Below are 17,835 nucleotides of genomic sequence, written 5' to 3' on the forward strand. Positions count from 1 at the left end.
GGCCATTTTCAAGTAATGTGAAGTAAACATCATTCCCAAGCATGAAATGAAAATTATTTTCATCACAATGTACTCTCCAAGAAAATAACTTTTTTGGATTTACTTTTCATCCATATTTTATAAATAGTGCATGTTTACATAAATCCCCTTAAAGTTTAATACAATTTTTTTAATTTCTTTTAATCTTATCCTCCTATTATACAATGCCAGACCTTTGTGTGAGGCAAAAAATAGAAAGGAAAATTAAAAATAAGAATAAATAAATTTTATTCCCCTTTTTAACAATTTCTTCTTCTTCTTCAAGAATTTGGAAATCAATTTAACCCATTTTCTTCATATTTCATGATTGAAAATAATTGTAAAAACATTTTAGAGAACTAGAAATGGCAGAATGCATGACCACTATAAAGTTCTTACAAAAAAAAAAACCATAAGTTTCCCTTACGGTTAACTTTAAACTCATTTCCTCATTTTAATGTTAAAACTAAGTAATTTTAACATTAACACCTAATAAGTATTTCTTCCAACAAAAAGTTACCTCTCATCATGCATCACCATACCAAACATTAAAATATTTTTTATTCATATTTCAACATTATTAAAATATTTTAACATTCTTATTTATATCTAAAAATCATTAAACAATAAAAAAAATCACTTTAATTGAGTGTTATTGACAGATCCACCATTCAACCTGCAGCTGGTAAAAACCACCTATGTAGTTTAAAAAATATATATATTCTTAAAGGCTGAAAGCCCATCTTGTTTAAGTTCTTTACAACAGTCCAACATTTGACAAAATTTCAAAAATCTAAAATCATTTGAAACTGACAAAAAAGCAACGCACGCTAAATACAATTTTACCATGAGACAAAAATCATTCAAAATACAATATTACATATAATATCTATTTTTAAAAACATAGAAAGCATATTTAAAACATTCTAAATCCCTAAACATACTACTGCTCTAGAAAACATCTGGATACAATATTGCAAAACTGTTACATAAAATAGTTTTTGAAAAAGTTCCCACATATGTTGGATCCGCTCAGACAAAATAAACAGGGCAGCCATTTTATAACCAGCTAACCCTGATTCCTGAAATATGTTGCATAGCAAGCCATTCTACCAGTAACTGGTCAGTTCCTCACAACATACGAGAATATTGGTTACAGATGCTGCCGTGAAAAATACATTAATAAAAAACTCTAAAAAAAATACAAAAAGCCTGTTTCGCATCATCAAATAATTAAAATGACAATCATGATATGATAGGACATAGGAGACAGCAAATCTAATTTTAGAAAAAACCAAGTACTGCATGTGGATGCCGCGCAATTGTTGCAGTTAAGTGTTATAGCTTTTTTGTTCTAATAAGCAAAACTAGCTATTTCTCCATGATCAGCTGGGATCCCCCCCAACCCAGGGTCTTTTATATAACTACAATAACTCATTAAGGCAGTGCAAATCAAATAGTCGGCCATCTGCCTCTGCAAAGCATCTGGGTTTTAACCATATTCAACATTAGTGCAACCAAGTTCCAACAAAAACCTAACCAGCTGATCAAAAACGCTTTCCCTGCTATGAAGCTTCTGTGTAGCCCACCCGAGTTTCATTACGATGGCACTGCATACAAAAAATTTTTAAAACATAAGCACAACTTGGAGATGAGTTGTGCAAAAATAAATGATAATAGAACTGGGCAAAAATTTAATATGCATTCCTTATTATCATTAAACAGTAATATTTGCACATATTAGCTGAACACCGAAATATTAAATTAAGAAAACAGAAAATAATAATTTAAAAAAAAAAAAAAAACAATAGAACACATTAATAAGAATATAATCCATCCAATTAGAACGAGCTGGTTGTCCTAAAGAGGAAAATAATAATTCTGTGATCATTATGCTGCTTTTTGAATGAGGGCAATTTTTAAAGTTTAAGTGGAAGATATCCAAATGAACTGGAGCATGTACAAAAACTCATCCAATGAACAGAGTCTGTTGGTCCAAGAGAAAGACATAATACTTGACAAATACAATTTGGTTCCAACTACACAACACAGTGATAACTTGGGCCCATCTTGACAACATGAAATCACAATTGCTTGTTTACAGAACCCAAACAATTTCGGGTAAGGAAATTGGTAAGGGGGGTAGAACTACCATTCAAAGAGGAAGCGGGGAAAGAAAATACCAAAAAATTGTTAGTTGCATTATGCATGAGACACATTTTGCAAAATCACCCCAAATCAGCAGGATCTAAAGGAAAAGGAGCTACAGGCATGAATTCAATGCAAGAAACATCCAAAAACTACAGAAGTAAATACAAAGCAAAACCATTGAGCTAAAAGGCAAATACAACACCATATGTGAATAAACAAAAACAATATCACATGAAAACATATCAGACAAGTTAAAAAAAGAAAAAAAAAAAGGTTTATCATACTTTACCCCCCAACTTATAGCGTGTTTTGTACAATGCCCCATCGAATTCAAAATTGAGCAATGTAACGCTCATCCTTTATAATTGCATGCAATGTACATTTTTTTAAAGAGAACGTTAATTTTTTAACAAAAAGGCATGTACTCTCCACGTGATCGAGGGCAAAATGATCAATTTTTTGGGTTTATTACACTTTACCCCCCAACATATAGTGTGTTTTGCATATTGCTCCCTTGAGTTTTAAAATCGAATAATGTACCCTCCATCCTTTATAATTGTATGCAATGTACATTTTTTGAGAGATAACGTTATTTTTTTTTTTTACAGAAAGGCATGTGTTCTCCACGTAATTGAGGCCAAAATGGTCAATTTATAAAACCCTAACCAGTCTGCCCTCCTCTTCCTTCGTTCTTCTTTTCTCTTCACCCTTTTTCTCTCCTCCCCCAATCAATGACTATGTCTCTTGAAATTTCAACCTTAAAACCAAACCAGGGTAAGTATTCAGAGATAGGCTTTAAAGAAGGATGTGATGAAAACAACAAAAAAAAAACCCAAATTCCAAACCCATATTCCATTTTATTCAAACCGACAGCTCCCACAATTCAACATAATCGGGTTTATGGCTATAAGGAGTTGAAAATCCAACTTCAATGTCAAAGCTCAAACCCTCCAAAAGATAGAATTAAAAGAGGGAAAAAAACACTTCAATTTGGTATGATTACCTCCAATCACAACCAAACATCCAAAAAAACCAAGCTTTTTGAAAAAACCCAAATCAAGAATCTGGAAGACCCACATTACACAATTCTGCAAATTTTTTGACAAAAATTTTAACAAAACCAAACTTTTCCTTGATGGTATCTTTTTATAGATAAAAAACAGATGTCCAAATGCTTATCTAGCATAGACCATAGTGGAAATATGAAAGAGAAAAAGTAGAGAGAAGAAGAAGAATGAAGGAAGATAAGGCTGGTTAGGGTTTTTTTAAAAATTGACCCTTTTGCCCTCGTTCACAAGGAGGGTACATGCCTTTCCGTAAAAAAAAATTAACAGTCTCTCAAAAAATACACATTGCATTCAATTATAAAGAATGGATGATACATTGCTCGATTTTGAAACTCAAGGGGGGGCAATGTGCAAAACACACCATATGTTGGGGGTAAAGTGTAATAAACCCAAAAAATTGACCATTTTGTCATCGATCACGTGAAGAGCACATGCCTTTCTGTTAAAAAAATTAACACCCTCTCTCAAAAAATGCACATTACATGTAATTATAAAGGATAGGGGGTACATTGCTCAATTTTAAACTCGAGGGGGCAATGTGCAAAACAAGCCATAGGTTGAGGGGGTAAAGTGTAATAAACCCAAAATAAAAATAAAAAGCATCTTCATAGTTAGTGAATATTGTGCAAACTTATTGAGCTAATCAGTGAGCATAATACCAATCATCAAGTAAATCAACAAAAACATCGCATTAACATTTAAGAAGACATACTGTATGTAGAGGTATCAATCTGCTCAGGGAGCTCCTTAATATCCACCTCAAATCTCTCCTGGACCTGTAATCATTGAACCAGACAAATTAGATTCACAAATATATTAATCAACAAAACAATGCAAACAAAAACCCAATAATTCCCAACCTGATTAAGAACATCAGAGTCAGAAGCTGATGAAACAAATGTAATTGCAAGTCCTTTGGTGCCAAATCTTCCAGCTCTACCAACCTGCCAAGAATATAATAATCAAGTAAAATACATATAGCTATGAGAGCACTGTACAAGGGAGGTACACTGGTCTTAGATAAAATAACATGATTAGATTGGGCATACCCTGTGCAGATAAGTGTCTGCAGAATCTGGCATGTCATAGTTTATAACAATATTGACACGCTCAATGTCAATTCCCCTACCAACCAAATCCGTGGCCACAAGAATCCTTTTATGCCCCTCCTTGAAACCCTTGTAGCGTGTCAACCTACAACAAAAGGCATGTCATTCAGCTCAATGGAATATCATGACATCGGGGAAAACAACTCTGTCAAGCAACAAGACAGCTGTTTATAATGGATGGTAGAGGAGGAAGCCCCATGATTCTCGTTAAGCAAAGAGAATATACAACCAAGCCAGTTACAGTCTAATCTCAACTACCAAATAAATCAGATATACAGAACAATAAAAAAATAGAGGCTTAAAAATTGGCAAAATTGGTCCCGCATAAATAAAAAACATCTCTTCGATTTGGTCCCAAGCAAGTTATATGACCTCAGCAGTAGAAACAATTAGCATTTATTAAGAAAAAAATTGTCTTGAATCTAGAGAGTGAATGCACTCATCACAAATTCCATAGCAAAGGCTCCAATAAAAATAAATAAATGCTTAGGCATTCATAATCCCAAGCTCGAGACATCAACTAAAAAGTACACAAACAAAAAACACAACAAAAATAAACAACATAAACAGCTAATACCCAGGCCTAGCCCCAGAAATAAAAAAGTTTAAAGAAAGAAAAATTATCCATTGGCTTAGGCCAGTTCATAAGAAAAAATCAACCTGCTTCTGATTTGTTAACTTAATTGCTCAACCATAGAATTCTTCCAATCATGGCAAAATCCAGAACATGAACAAAACTTTAAGGCCGCATCATTAGTCTAGAATCTTAATGTTGCTTGAAACATCAAGTGAACCAATGGAAAAATCCTCTCTTTTGCCCAGAACCCTCCACCTTTCATCACCAATGTTATTACAGGCCAAGTATTAGAAAGATGTCCTAATCCAAGAAATAAGGCATAAAGCATGTTTACAGCATTCATTACACTTCATGTGGGAATCACACCTAGTCAATCTCCAAATTAAGTTGCAAGCGGTATAGAGTTAGCAGTTTAAATGTTCTACACCAGGAATATCTCAATCCCCTCTCAGCAATAACCACCACTATTATTTCAAATGGAGACAAATATATTTAAAAACTTCAGTTTGCATCACAGAATCATTCCATCCATAAATAAGGCTTGCATCCTAGCCTTTAGGATCATAGATAAGAATACAGACAGTTTTCTATTCTTGCCTCTATTTCAGCACTACCTGTTTTCCAGCCTAGCAAGAGCACTACAAGGAGGCAGCACCACATTTTCATCCAAACTCTGGGCATAAGTTACAGCCATTATGGTGCAAATACCAAAGAAGATAGGAAGATAGAAGTTGGAGAATACAGGTAGAGCAAGCAATGACCAATCAGAATTTTAAGTGCACAATCATAGTTCTGAAAGGCACAAAAATTTCCTAGGGCCTAGATAGAAGGCACACTGAGCTATGTGAGGCCCAACCTAGGACACACCTGCTTTTATAAAATGTATAGTAAATTTTGACATGAAAACACCTGTCATGCACTCTTTTATCACCAATTACCATCCAAATCAATCCAGGTAACAATAAATCAAGATTCACAGCATTTAAAAGAAGCATCCCACTAAAGACAATGAACCAATATAAAATTTTCAATCTGGAGTCAGAAATTTTAAAAACAAAAAAGTGTTAAAATGCTACGTTTAACTGTTTGGCACTGAGAAACATAGAATAGAGGAAGATACACTTTTTGGAAGCTGACAGTTTTCAACACAATGTAACTACTCCGTTTAAAAGTCAATGTGAACAAGTCCTAGCCAAACAATAAAGAATCAATAGCTTAACATGCATCAAGTTAAAATTATATAAATACACCTGTTTTTTTGTCTGACAAGCAGAGAAGTAGCCATACAAATGATACCAACCTTTCTTCCTGGGGCATCCCAGAATGGATGCAGATAGACGGGAAATTGCACTCCACAAGTAACTTGTTCAGCTCTGCGGCTCTACTCACACTTTTGACGAAGATAACAACTTGATTGAAGTCCAATGCATCAAGGAGATCATTCAACTTGCGATTTTTCTCAAGCTCACTCAGTTTGATGTAGTGCTGCCCTCAAAAGGTATCAAGGTGAGATAAATACAAATCACCAACAACAGTCCAACAGAAACTTAATGGTTAAAATTATACCTGTACAAGACCATGAAGGGTCAACTTGGCCTCGTCATCAACATAAATTTCCATAGGCTGAAAGGAACAAATGTCACAGTAAAGCATATTAGGAGCCTTCTTCAAGGCAAGTACGAAATGAATGATGGACGCACATCCCTTGAATCAAGATTCTGGTCCATCTGATTTGCCTCCATCCAGGTAACTTTTTAAGTCACACCAAACAAGTCCCACTGTCGCTCAACCAAATCGATAAAAAAAAAAGGGGGAAAAGAACTATATGAGACTGACAATGCAACCCACATACCCCACCAACCAGCATCAACCCCAACTTGATTACCACACCATCAGACTAAAGAAAACATCAATGGACTACAGAACATGACCCAAAGGAAAAATAAGCGGAAAATGTTAAGACATTTATCCTATGCAACTATGAAACGTTCTAAAGGGATCCATGCTTATTTTACCCTCTTCTAGCTACCACCCTTCCCTATGAAGCTACATTTCCCAACAGAAATGTCTTGAGTAAAGGCACTGCATTAACACAACGTGAATGGCAAGCATACAGTGCTGGGACCACCAGATTCCCAGATATCTAGTTAACTCCTGCAGAAAGCTGGCATTATGAAAAAGGATGACTTCTAAATTCAAGTAGTACTGGCCATGAGACATTACATCTTGCATAAATTTCTTGCAAACAGGGCGGATTTCCTTGCTGAGGGTTGCTGAAAACATCATAACCTGCTTATCATGAGGAGTCATCTTGAAGATCTCTTGAACATCCCTCCTCATGTCTGCAAAACAAACAGGGCAAAGAAATATGGAAAATAAAACATGAAAATAGTTAAAATATAGACAAGAAATCAAAACATCTTGAAGATCAAACATTTAACAAAGATGAACATTGGGCACAAAAAACATACCAAGTGATTCAAGCATCTTGTCACATTCATCAAGGATAAAGTGTCTCACATTCTTTAAAGCAAGGTCCTTGTCTCTAGCAAGTGCCAGTATCCTTCCAGGTGTTCCAACAACAATATGAGGGCATTCATTTTTTAAAAGATCCTTGTGAATTTTTATATTGACGCCACCATAGAAAACAGCAACCTTGATATCAGGTAAATAAGTACTGAATCTCTCGAACTCGTGGCAGATCTGCAGTTGGAAGATAGAAATAATGAAACAAATAAGTCATTTTCATTCTTTTAATTTAAACAAAAAAAAAAAAAAATCTTTAAAAGAGATGAGTTGAAACGGAGATCTTGGTTTTGAAACATACCTGGTAAGCTAACTCCCTTGTATGGCATAGAACGAGAGCTGCGACTTGACCTGTGACAGGCTCAATTTGTTGCAGGGTTGACAGAACAAACACAGCAGTTTTTCCCATCCCCGATTTAGCTTGACAAATAACATCCATGCCCAAGATAGCTTGAGGGATACACTCATGTTGCACTGATGAAGAACCAAAGAAAATCGGAGCGAAGGAACCCTCAGTAAGTAAAATATGACCTCCCTGGTCCTTTTAATTGAAAGGTTTACTAAACCATTTTACTTCTCCGAAATCAAGAGTATGATAATAGTGAATTACCTGAAAATTGAACATCACAGTAATTTAGAAGGGCAATGCCAGCAAGCCAGACTTACCAAAAGATACAACATGGACAAACATCTAACACAAGCATAAAACAACATAAAATTCAATACTTTGCCAACAGGTTTAGTTCTAGCAGACATTAACAGAAGTCATCACCACCAAACGAAAATAATACTGAAAGACCAAATGAAAGTCAAAGTAAGAGCCAGACAAATGTGAAGTGACAAAGAGGGAGAAAAACCAAACTTCATGACCAAGGCAATTTTTTGATAAAACTGAAACCTTTAGCCTATAAAAGGTAAATTCACTATTAGGCGAATAAAATGAGAGTGGATGGTAATATTGGTTTAACAGTGTAAAATCACAAAAAGGAAGAGCATTCAATTTTCAGCAACGAGTCAACAGGTCCAAGCTGAATTTTGCAGTGCCATTTTCAGTGAATACAGAAATGTCAGTGATTAACATTGCATGGTACTAAGTCACCATCCAAATTTAGCACTGAAAATTTCAGTCATTAGCACTAACTTTGTTATCAAACAGACCTAAAGAAAGAAAACCACAAAATAGAAAACCAAAGAGCAGAATGAAGGAAAGCAGCACAATAGTTGGGAAAAAATGAAGCAGATATGAAGAGTCAACTAAATGCCAGTTCTACTACTTTACCTCTTTGAAATGGCCTAACTGGTCTTACCATTTTGGAAACACACAAATAAGAAGTCTGTTGAGTACCAACAAAAACCAGGGAAAAAAAATAATAATAACAAACAAACATACAACTACAGGAAAAGTACACTGGAGGCCACATAAAATGTCAAGTGACATTTTTTTTAACCATAGAAATAGGTAAAACTGGTACCTGCTAAAGGTCCTGCAGTAAAACCTCAATAAATAAATGTTCGATAAATTAATGATCTTGCTTAAATAATAAAATCTTCTAGTCCCAAATCGGACCAATGTACTAAATTAATAACCTCGCTAAATGCATAAAATAATAACTTTTTTAGAAATCTTTAAGGGCTCAAGGAAATATAAATTAATAATTGATGAAGTCCATAAAAAATAGCAAACAAAAAGTCATAATTCAGTATTGAGTAACTTTTTGCAACTTCTAATCTTCTCTATTCAACTCTTTATCATAACCATCACATACTTGAAACCTCTTTACCTTCTAGGGGATTAAATTTTGACACTGCATCTCTTCCTTTTAGAAGTTTTTCTATCTTCTACAATTAATAGTCATCTCTTCTTTTTTAGAGTACTTTAGGCTTCTATGTATTAACTTTACACCACATCCAGTGTTTTTGGATTTATAAGTCATATTTGTACAAGTACTTACAGTAAAAACATAATACTCTCTCCAAATTAATCAATTTCACAGATAAATTAATAAATTATTCATCTATTGATAAAACAATAACCCTGCTAGGATAATAATTTCTCTTGGTCCCAAGAGTCATATGTCATAACAATTTTACTGTATTCAACAATAGCAGGCTAACAAGGATATCCAGAGAATCTAGATTTGTTCAAAAATAAATAATTAAATGAAAAGATGAATTCTAACTCTTGAGTGGCTCATAAATCTCATCAAAAACATAGAAAACAATTCAGTAAAACTTCATGACAAATAAATGCTAATTTCCATGCACTTTCTACCACTGTATTGAGACAACCATAATATAAAGCACTTTCCACCACTGCATTAAGACAGCCATTACACTTCATAGAAATACCAAATACATGATATTCTGATAGCTGTCAAAATCCTTAAATCCAGTTTTCTAGCTTGAACTGGAAGAATAACACCACAATAGGAGTATCTCAATGAATTCATTAGTTTCAAGTTTCAACCAATGAAATTGACAGAAGAAATGAAATAATAACATGCCTTCAGAAGGATGCTCAAACCCCGAGTCCACAATTGCCCGAAGAAGTTCTGGCTTCAAAAGGAAGTCTCTGAATCCTGAACTGTGAATTCCAACATAGCCCCTAACAAAAACAACAATAAACAATGAGAAATAAGCTACCTTCACATACAACAGGAGCTCCACAATGCATTTATTGAAACAAACTTGACTGTGAATACAAATGGAAGCACAACATCAGCACACAATTGGGCATGCTACTGCAATGGCATATACAGAGAACTGACTTCTTTTTCATTGCTGAGAAAATATAGGCAAAGAAATCAAAATCTTGAGTATGAGATTCTTCTACCGTTCAAGAGCCCAAGGAAACAATGTTGCTTAGCTGAGACTACTACAATTGTTCTTACCTGAGATGATATTTCATCTTTTTTGCAGAAAACATTTTTCCTTCTTCTATTTTTGGTAGAAGAATTTTTATTTCAGAAACCAAAACATATTATTTCTAGCATAAGCTACAAAATTTTGTATCCTTTTACTCAGTTAGCTGTAGCGAAAGGAAACATATCAAGAAATGCCTTTTTGAGCCATATCATACAATTCTTAATCTCGTAGAAAAGGGAAAAAGTGAAACATTCCGATAACAGTCAGATCCGTTAAGTAGACAGTCTAGGCATAATAGACCAATATAAGACTTGCTTTCCAGCAATCAAATTGATGGCTAATTTAATGATTTTCCCCGAAATTCCCCACATCCGAACGGCCCAAAATCTGAATTTAAATGAAACTCAAAATCCTCCGTTTGGTTGCCGACAAAATGTTGGTAGATACCAGAAACTAAGATACTGGCAACATTTTTCACCATTGCGACCCAAGAAAATGTAGATCGCCCTCAACTAAGCCTAAAGCAACTATATGGCTCACTGTTAAATTTTTTTCCCCGTTTTATTGCATATATATATGCAAAAACCATATCGTTTCAAAAGAAAATATCCACTCTTCCAAAATTTCAACGCAACCAAACAGAAAAAAAATTAGGAAAAAAAAAACATATGGAAATCAAATAGTAGGAGTCTCACTTCTTGGCGGCTTCGCCGTTGACTTTTCCGGTGACGGAGTCGGGGGCTTTGTCTTCTTCTTCCTCGTAGTCGAGAAGCTCTTCCTCGTAAGCATCGTTGTCCCTTGTTTCTCCCATAATCTCTGTATGCAAAAATCAAATAAAATCTCCATCAAATTAAGGCTTAAAGATAAGAAATCTGAGGAGAGAAAGAGCTTTTAGGGTTTAGGATTTACGTAGAGTCGCCGACAAAGTTGGCTAGGGTTAGGGTTTGGATAGTCTGCAAGAAAATGTTAGAGAGGATGAGAAAGTGAGTGCTCGCAAGGGAGATGGATAGGGTTTTATGATTGGAGTAGGATTTGATGACTGAAATTCCGTAGATACCCTTACTGTTCATCATAATTACAACATCACATTTGGGTAGTGTTTGTTTGCAAGTTGACGCTGTTCCACTGTCACGCGGATATCGCTTTAGGATCGTAGTCCTAGGAAAGATGTTTTGTCAAACTTACTAAACAATCAACATTTGAAATTTTTTATTGTTCACCACGGAAAAAAATATATATATATTTGGTCCTAAACATAATTAAAAAAGAAACATGAAAAAAAAAACTTATTAATTTTTATAAATTGAAATAAATGAAACAAAATCATTTAACCCTAATTTGTTTTGCCCTAGCCAATAGGGATATCATTATTGATTTTTATATTCCTTAGTGGATAATGTAAAATAAAATCCAATATTTACTAGTATGATTAGATGTTGTTGGTATTATTTGATTCTTATTTATTTTAAACACATTATATTTAAGGCGAGTCATCAATGTTTTTCATACTCGATGAGTGATTAAATAGAAAAACTTATTGATTCATGGTTCAACGGTCGGATCGATGGTTAAAACGTAGTTGAATCTATGTCATAAATTTATATTATATTAAAATAAAATATAAAATTAAAAAGTATATATGATTAAAATTTTATAATGTTTTTAATATTATTTATTTATTTTATATAAATATATTAATATTTTAAATTTTATTAAACAAAACATGTATGATGTTTAAATATGAGAATATATTAAAAACAAAAGAAAAATCATAATATATATATATATACCCCTATAGCCAGGGTATGAAGCCACTTCATTCGGTCAATGTGATTCTACTTGAAAGTTTTTCCACGCCCTACAACAATTTCTCACATTTGTAAGGATCATCCGAATAATATCTAAAACCTGTTAGAACCGTCCCGCACCGCGTATCCTATACGGATTCGCAGTTAATCATTTTGTGTGCAATCTAATTTATCTCTTTGCATTTAGCTCTAGAAAAGATTGTTATAAAGTGATCACTGAACTTTCATACAACTGGGGTAGTTTCAAAGGCTTAAAAGAGTGTAAGTAAGGGATTTCTCTTCAAAGTACTGTAACCTAGTTCAATTCACCTCATTGATTCCTTATACAAACCTTAAATCTCGACTCGTCCTTTCTTTCTGAGCCCAACCACATTTCCATTTGATTATGCTCTTGTTGAGGAGGCAGGCCATAGACCTACTAAGTAGATATATATATATATATATATATATATATATATATATATATATATATATATTATGATTTTTCTTTTATTTTTAATATATTTTCATATTTAAACATTTGATTTCTTTCTTTAAATTAACTATTACATTGATCCCACATCAAGACAGAGGAGATATAAAGTTTTATGAACTTCTTTCATCCATCAAAGGTGAATGACTTATGGGCCATGAGGCAGTGTAAATGAAACATAACTTATTTTGCAAAATGGAGGCAATTAGAGCTAGGCTAGGAGGGAAAATGTGGCCCACCAAAAGACAAGGGAAGTTTAACTGTTAATTATTTAGCCCACTCGATTTACTAGTTCAATCGCTGGTTTAAATGATTTGAGGTGGATTCAATTGATAAATAGTTCGAGAGAGGGAATTGATTCGAAAAGGTATTCAGTTGATGGTTAAACTAGTTTGATTATCCAATGGTTGGACCTGTTTGACTAATGATTCAATCATTTTTCAAAACAGTCATTCATTTATAAAATCTCATTTAATCAAACACCATTTATTATTTAATACTCATAACAAAAATATTTTTTAAATATTTGATTTGATTTGATATAAATTTGTTATTTATATAAATATGAAAAATGTTAATTGAAAAGTTTTGGATATTTCAACATATTTAAACTTTTAACATTTTTATGATTATTAAATTATAAATTCTTATTTGTAATTATATTTGAAAATTTCCTCCATTAAACCGTATCAATCTTCCTTATCGGCTTTAAACCTTTTGTTAACCATTTTTCAGTCTAAACATGTGAGAAGTGAAAGAAAATTTGTCGGACAATTTTGGTTTAAACTTTTTATTTAATAAATTATTTAAATGTTCAAACTTAATTATTTTTTAATAAATAAATAATAATTCAAAAATTAAACTCAGCAGGTGGAGGAGATATTTGAAGTAAAGCAACATCAGGAAACCAATAAATCCAAGCCACTAAAATGAGTGAACTCTCTATCTATTTGCTTGTTGATGGTGGGGAAGTACTCCTCCTCTCTCCTACTCCAATGGCTTCTGCCGCATGCTTGGTATCTTTAAACCCATTTAGTGCCCTACTCAAACCAGGCATCTCTCTCTGTCTTTCTTCTCTAAGCTGTTCAACAAATTCCATTTTTCCCATCTCTTTGCATTTACTTTTGTGCCAATTTTGCATGAGCAGGGGTTCGTCCTGGCTTTCAAAAATTTCCTGCAACTAAATTCAGCCCTCCCAAGGTCAGTTTTTCCGTTTCATTTCTGATATGGGTTTCACTCTTTTCTTTTTATAATCCAGAAACAGGCAAGATCCATGCGCGTTGTATTCTAAATTACGTTTTCTTTTTTTTTTAAATTATCATGATAGGCTGCACAAAGTAATTCAAAAGGCACAAAACCAAACAGTGTTGTGTGTGCTGATTGTGATGGAAATGGTAAGCCCCTTTCCATTTGTTTTATTTATTTATTTTGTATTCAAAGAGAATGCCTGTGGGCTTCACAATAGTGAGTAGATTTGAACACTGGCACCGTTATATTGTGTATAGTTCCCTAAAAGGAAGAATTGATTCCCCCGGATGAGATTTTCTAGGAAATTTTCTTGGAATGTGGTGTGCTGTGAAAATGAATTGAGTAGACACTTCCATGCTTCACTGACCTTTTCATTTAGGGAATTGCATAGAACTTGCTACTTCAAAGAATGAAACGGTGGTTCTTCTTCCTCTTCCTATCTCATCCTTGATTAAAAATTTTCCTGAGCTATTTGTGGTTTTCACTTCCTTGATATTTCCCCCTTGTATGCATTCTGTAAAATTATGTTGCCCTTTGCACAGATCAACAACTGATCATTATCTTGGATCGTGCCTTGGGTGACCTATCCCCAAACTTAAGAGTGACATTGTTGCACCCCCCAACATGGTGCTCTAGTGACTCAAGACCATGAGTCTTGGCTTTGATACAAATTCTTGGATTGGGCTTTGACTATCTCATCTGAAAATCAATTTGTGTCCGGTAAGGGTAGGCTTCCTTTTATGGCATTTGGATGACCAATCCTTAGTCTCAAGAGCAGCATTATTGCACCCCAGCACAGTATTCTCACTTGCTATCCCTTTGGGTGCAATGCTAAGACTAGGATACATTCTGGTAAGCATGTTTAACCAATATTCATGCCCATGTGTCATGAATCCCTTCTGTGAAAGATCCATTCGAAGTGACAACCAATATTCAAAGAATTTTCATTCGTCGTATATAAAACCTTGTTATTTTTTTCCAATTATCAGGTGCAGTTCTATGTTCACAATGCAAAGGCAGTGGAGTGAACTCTGTTGATTTCTTCAATGGCCAATTTAAAGCTGGAGAATCATGTTGGCTTTGTGGGTATGTCATATTGTTTAATACAATGCTAATAAACAATAATGTCACATTATCCAAGAACTGAATTATTTAGATTTGGAATGTATTGACTTCTGAGGGTAAACACAACTGTCCATGCAGTGCGGAAGTTTTTGTCCTCATTTCCTCAATACCCACTTATCTCTACTTCATTTTTGATAAACCATCCCTCGGGATGATTCTAGATGTATAATTGCTTAAGATTGTTTTTGCAGAGGCAAAAAGGATATTTTATGCGGAAATTGCAATGGTGCTGGTTTCGTGGGCGGTTTTATGAGCACTTTTGATGAATAGAACTTGAGCAAGAAGCACCAAATTTAAGAGTCTATTGTGAATAAATTGCATTCAAATGATAGATATGTATTCTGTATATAGATATATGGTCGTGTCTGGAGGTGTATACATGGACATCTTTACAATTATGCAATACGATTTTACTATCAGATCCGGCGGTAATGAATATTCTTTAGCTAATTAATTTGAAGTGCCATTAAGCAGAAGAAGATTAATGATGCTGTACATCTGATATGAGCAGGATATGACAATTTTGGGAAGTACAATGTCATCTGCTGAAAATTTGGAGATGATTCTGGCCAAAGCACCCGAGATGCAGGGGGAAGTCACCTTACAACTTGATTTTAGGTTCACTATAATTTCATTATTAGAAATGTACCTTGCCTGCTATATTTTAGATAGAAGTACAACTTTACGTTTGCGAATCTGTGCTGACACTGTACATGTTTTATTGATAACAAAAGGCTTATGATGACCATCTAAAAGTTATGAATGAACTCACTCATTTGCTTCTGAAGCAAACGAGTAGCCTTGGATTCGGGATGCAGCACATGATACACATGAACCTCTCCTTCAGCTTCCACCAGTTTCACCTCCACTCCCTTCTTCTCCAGAAAGGCTGCATACATAACTCCCCTTTCTTTTAAGAAATCTGAACCAGCCACATAAACCACAACTGGTGGATACCTAGACCATTCAGCCCTGGACAATTCGGCCTTCTCAAAGTTACACCAAGGATGGTCACGGTTTGACCCTTCTGGTAAGCTTAGTTTCCACAGCAAGTCAGTCTTTGCCACATTCTCAGCTTCTCCGCTGGCCCTCTCCTTCTCAGTCCTCTCCTGGCTCCCAAAAAAAGGATGTATTGGCAACAACCCTTTAATCTTGACTTGATCACAAGATTGTTCCTGAATTGTTCTGAGAGCAACATTGTGAACAATGTTTCCTCCAGAACTGTCCCCTGAGAGAAACACGCGAGAGAGGTCAGCTCTCTCAAGCCATGGATCAGAGCTCGCTTGGCAACTTAGCCACTCAAGTGAACTATAACAATCATCATAAGCTATAGGGAGCCTGTTTTCAGGTGCAAGGCGGTAGTCCACAGAAAGAACTATCGATTGGGATGCCACCGCAAAGTCTCCAAGGAAAGTATGGTGCCCAAGCCATGTGGTTGAGACTGCACAGAAACCACCACCATGGAAGTAAACTAGAACTGGAAGGTGGCTGGAGGAGTCCAGAGTATCAGGCAGAAATATCCGTGCAGATATTGGCTTGGTTGAGCTAATGATTACATCCTTGGACTTATATCCATTGGATGATGAATCAATGGAGGCAGGGGCGGTTTCACGTTCATAACGTTTTACCGAACCATCAGAAAAAACTTGGAAGTAACCTGGAAAATCTGCAATTAAGGACATTGGTTCTCAAAACTTCGGAATGGTGATTTGAAAGTTGAAGATGTCTGTGAGGTTGCAAAAAGATTGTTAGGGGATTTATATAGGATTTTTTGGGATGATATACGTAAGTGAGGATGTCATAAAGTGAATTTGTGGCATGTTTAGGAGGGAAAATTTCAGTCAAGACAAATAAAATGACAGTTGATTACGGAAGCGGGAAAAGCATGTTTAGAAGGGAAAATTTGACTCAAGCCAAATAAAATGACATAGTTGATTATGAAAGCAAGGAAAGACTAGGGGTGAACGCCAAGAAAATGAGTTATGGGCTACTGTGGCAATTCAATATGAACACTAGGAAAATGAAAAGTCAGTCAATGCATGCCAAGAAAAATATGTTGGTGGCTGGTGCATAGAATCCTAAGAATTCTTCTTCTCCTCATCCAATCCATGATAAACAGGACTTTCCGGAGCTGTTTGCAGTTTTCAATAACTAGCCTCCTGTATGCCACTCTGTCAAATTGTATATATTGTCCTCTGTACAAATCAACAATTCATTATTCTCACTTCCCATCCCTTGGTAGCATACTAAAAGCCTAAGTTCAGGCACCTCTTCAGGGTGATAAGGTAATATTCTTCAGTTTATTTATTCAAGTGTTGCTGTGAAACCTCTAACATCTTCAGGGGAACTATGTCCAACATCACCGTACAACTTGGTTTTAGCTCAAGTGTAATTCCAGAGAATTAGCTCCCTAATTTACGAGATTCCATTGAAAATACCAGGGATATAATTGCCTGATTTCTTTAATCAGATTTGTCTAATTCAAAGCATTTTAATAAACCATTGTGAAACCCAACACTTCTGCAACTATAGACATTGTTCTCAAAACTTTGGTGGGATGATTTGAAAGTTGAAGACTTCCGTGAAATTTCAAAGAGTTTGTGGGAAAGTTCCATAGGATCTTTAGGGATGTCAAGGAATTATAACCTTTATATGTGTAAATGATGACATTTGGTTGATCATGTGAAGTGAACTGAAGGCATGTTTAGGAGGGAAATATTCAATGAGGGCCTACAAAATGAAGCAAGGGAAAATTTCCATGAATGCCAAAAATTTAATGAATCTCAAGAAAACAAGTTGGATTGATTGAGGAAATAAGGGAAAAACTAAATGAACGAATGCTAAGAAAAATAAAAGTTCGATTAATGTA

General features: G+C 34.8%; 3 protein-coding genes across 3 annotated transcripts; 1 reads left to right on the forward strand and 2 right to left on the reverse strand.

Annotated features, from left to right (window-relative positions):
• Window positions 1-1,167: 1,167 nt before the first annotated feature.
• LOC100250852 (DEAD-box ATP-dependent RNA helicase 15) lies at window positions 1,168-11,329 on the reverse strand. Its single transcript, XM_002285036.3, has 12 exons — window positions 11,223-11,329; window positions 11,009-11,129; window positions 9,953-10,053; window positions 7,750-7,922; window positions 7,394-7,625; window positions 7,146-7,264; window positions 6,489-6,545; window positions 6,223-6,407; window positions 4,286-4,430; window positions 4,097-4,180; window positions 3,949-4,012; window positions 1,168-1,628 (listed from the first exon to the last, which is right to left on the reverse strand). Exons 2-12 carry the CDS (start codon window positions 11,122-11,124, stop codon window positions 1,618-1,620), a joined length of 1,287 nt encoding a protein of 428 aa, XP_002285072.1. The 5' UTR covers window positions 11,125-11,129; window positions 11,223-11,329; the 3' UTR covers window positions 1,168-1,617.
• A 2,159-nt stretch (window positions 11,330-13,488) lies between these two features.
• Window positions 13,489-15,385, forward strand: LOC100854903 (protein BUNDLE SHEATH DEFECTIVE 2, chloroplastic). Its single transcript, XM_003631747.4, has 5 exons — window positions 13,489-13,646; window positions 13,741-13,793; window positions 13,921-13,987; window positions 14,831-14,927; window positions 15,158-15,385. The coding sequence occupies exons 1-5, from the start codon at window positions 13,523-13,525 to the stop codon at window positions 15,234-15,236; spliced, it is 420 nt and encodes a 139-aa protein (XP_003631795.1). The 5' UTR covers window positions 13,489-13,522; the 3' UTR covers window positions 15,237-15,385.
• A 243-nt stretch (window positions 15,386-15,628) lies between these two features.
• Window positions 15,629-16,690, reverse strand: LOC100245713 (probable carboxylesterase 17). The gene has a single exon (XM_059736244.1). It carries the CDS (start codon window positions 16,646-16,648, stop codon window positions 15,716-15,718), a length of 933 nt encoding a protein of 310 aa, XP_059592227.1. The 5' UTR covers window positions 16,649-16,690; the 3' UTR covers window positions 15,629-15,715.
• Between the last annotated feature and the right edge of the window lie 1,145 nt (window positions 16,691-17,835).

Source organism: Vitis vinifera, chromosome 4, assembly GCF_030704535.1.
Source record: "Vitis vinifera cultivar Pinot Noir 40024 chromosome 4, ASM3070453v1".
NCBI classification, from domain to species: domain Eukaryota; kingdom Viridiplantae; phylum Streptophyta; class Magnoliopsida; order Vitales; family Vitaceae; genus Vitis; species Vitis vinifera.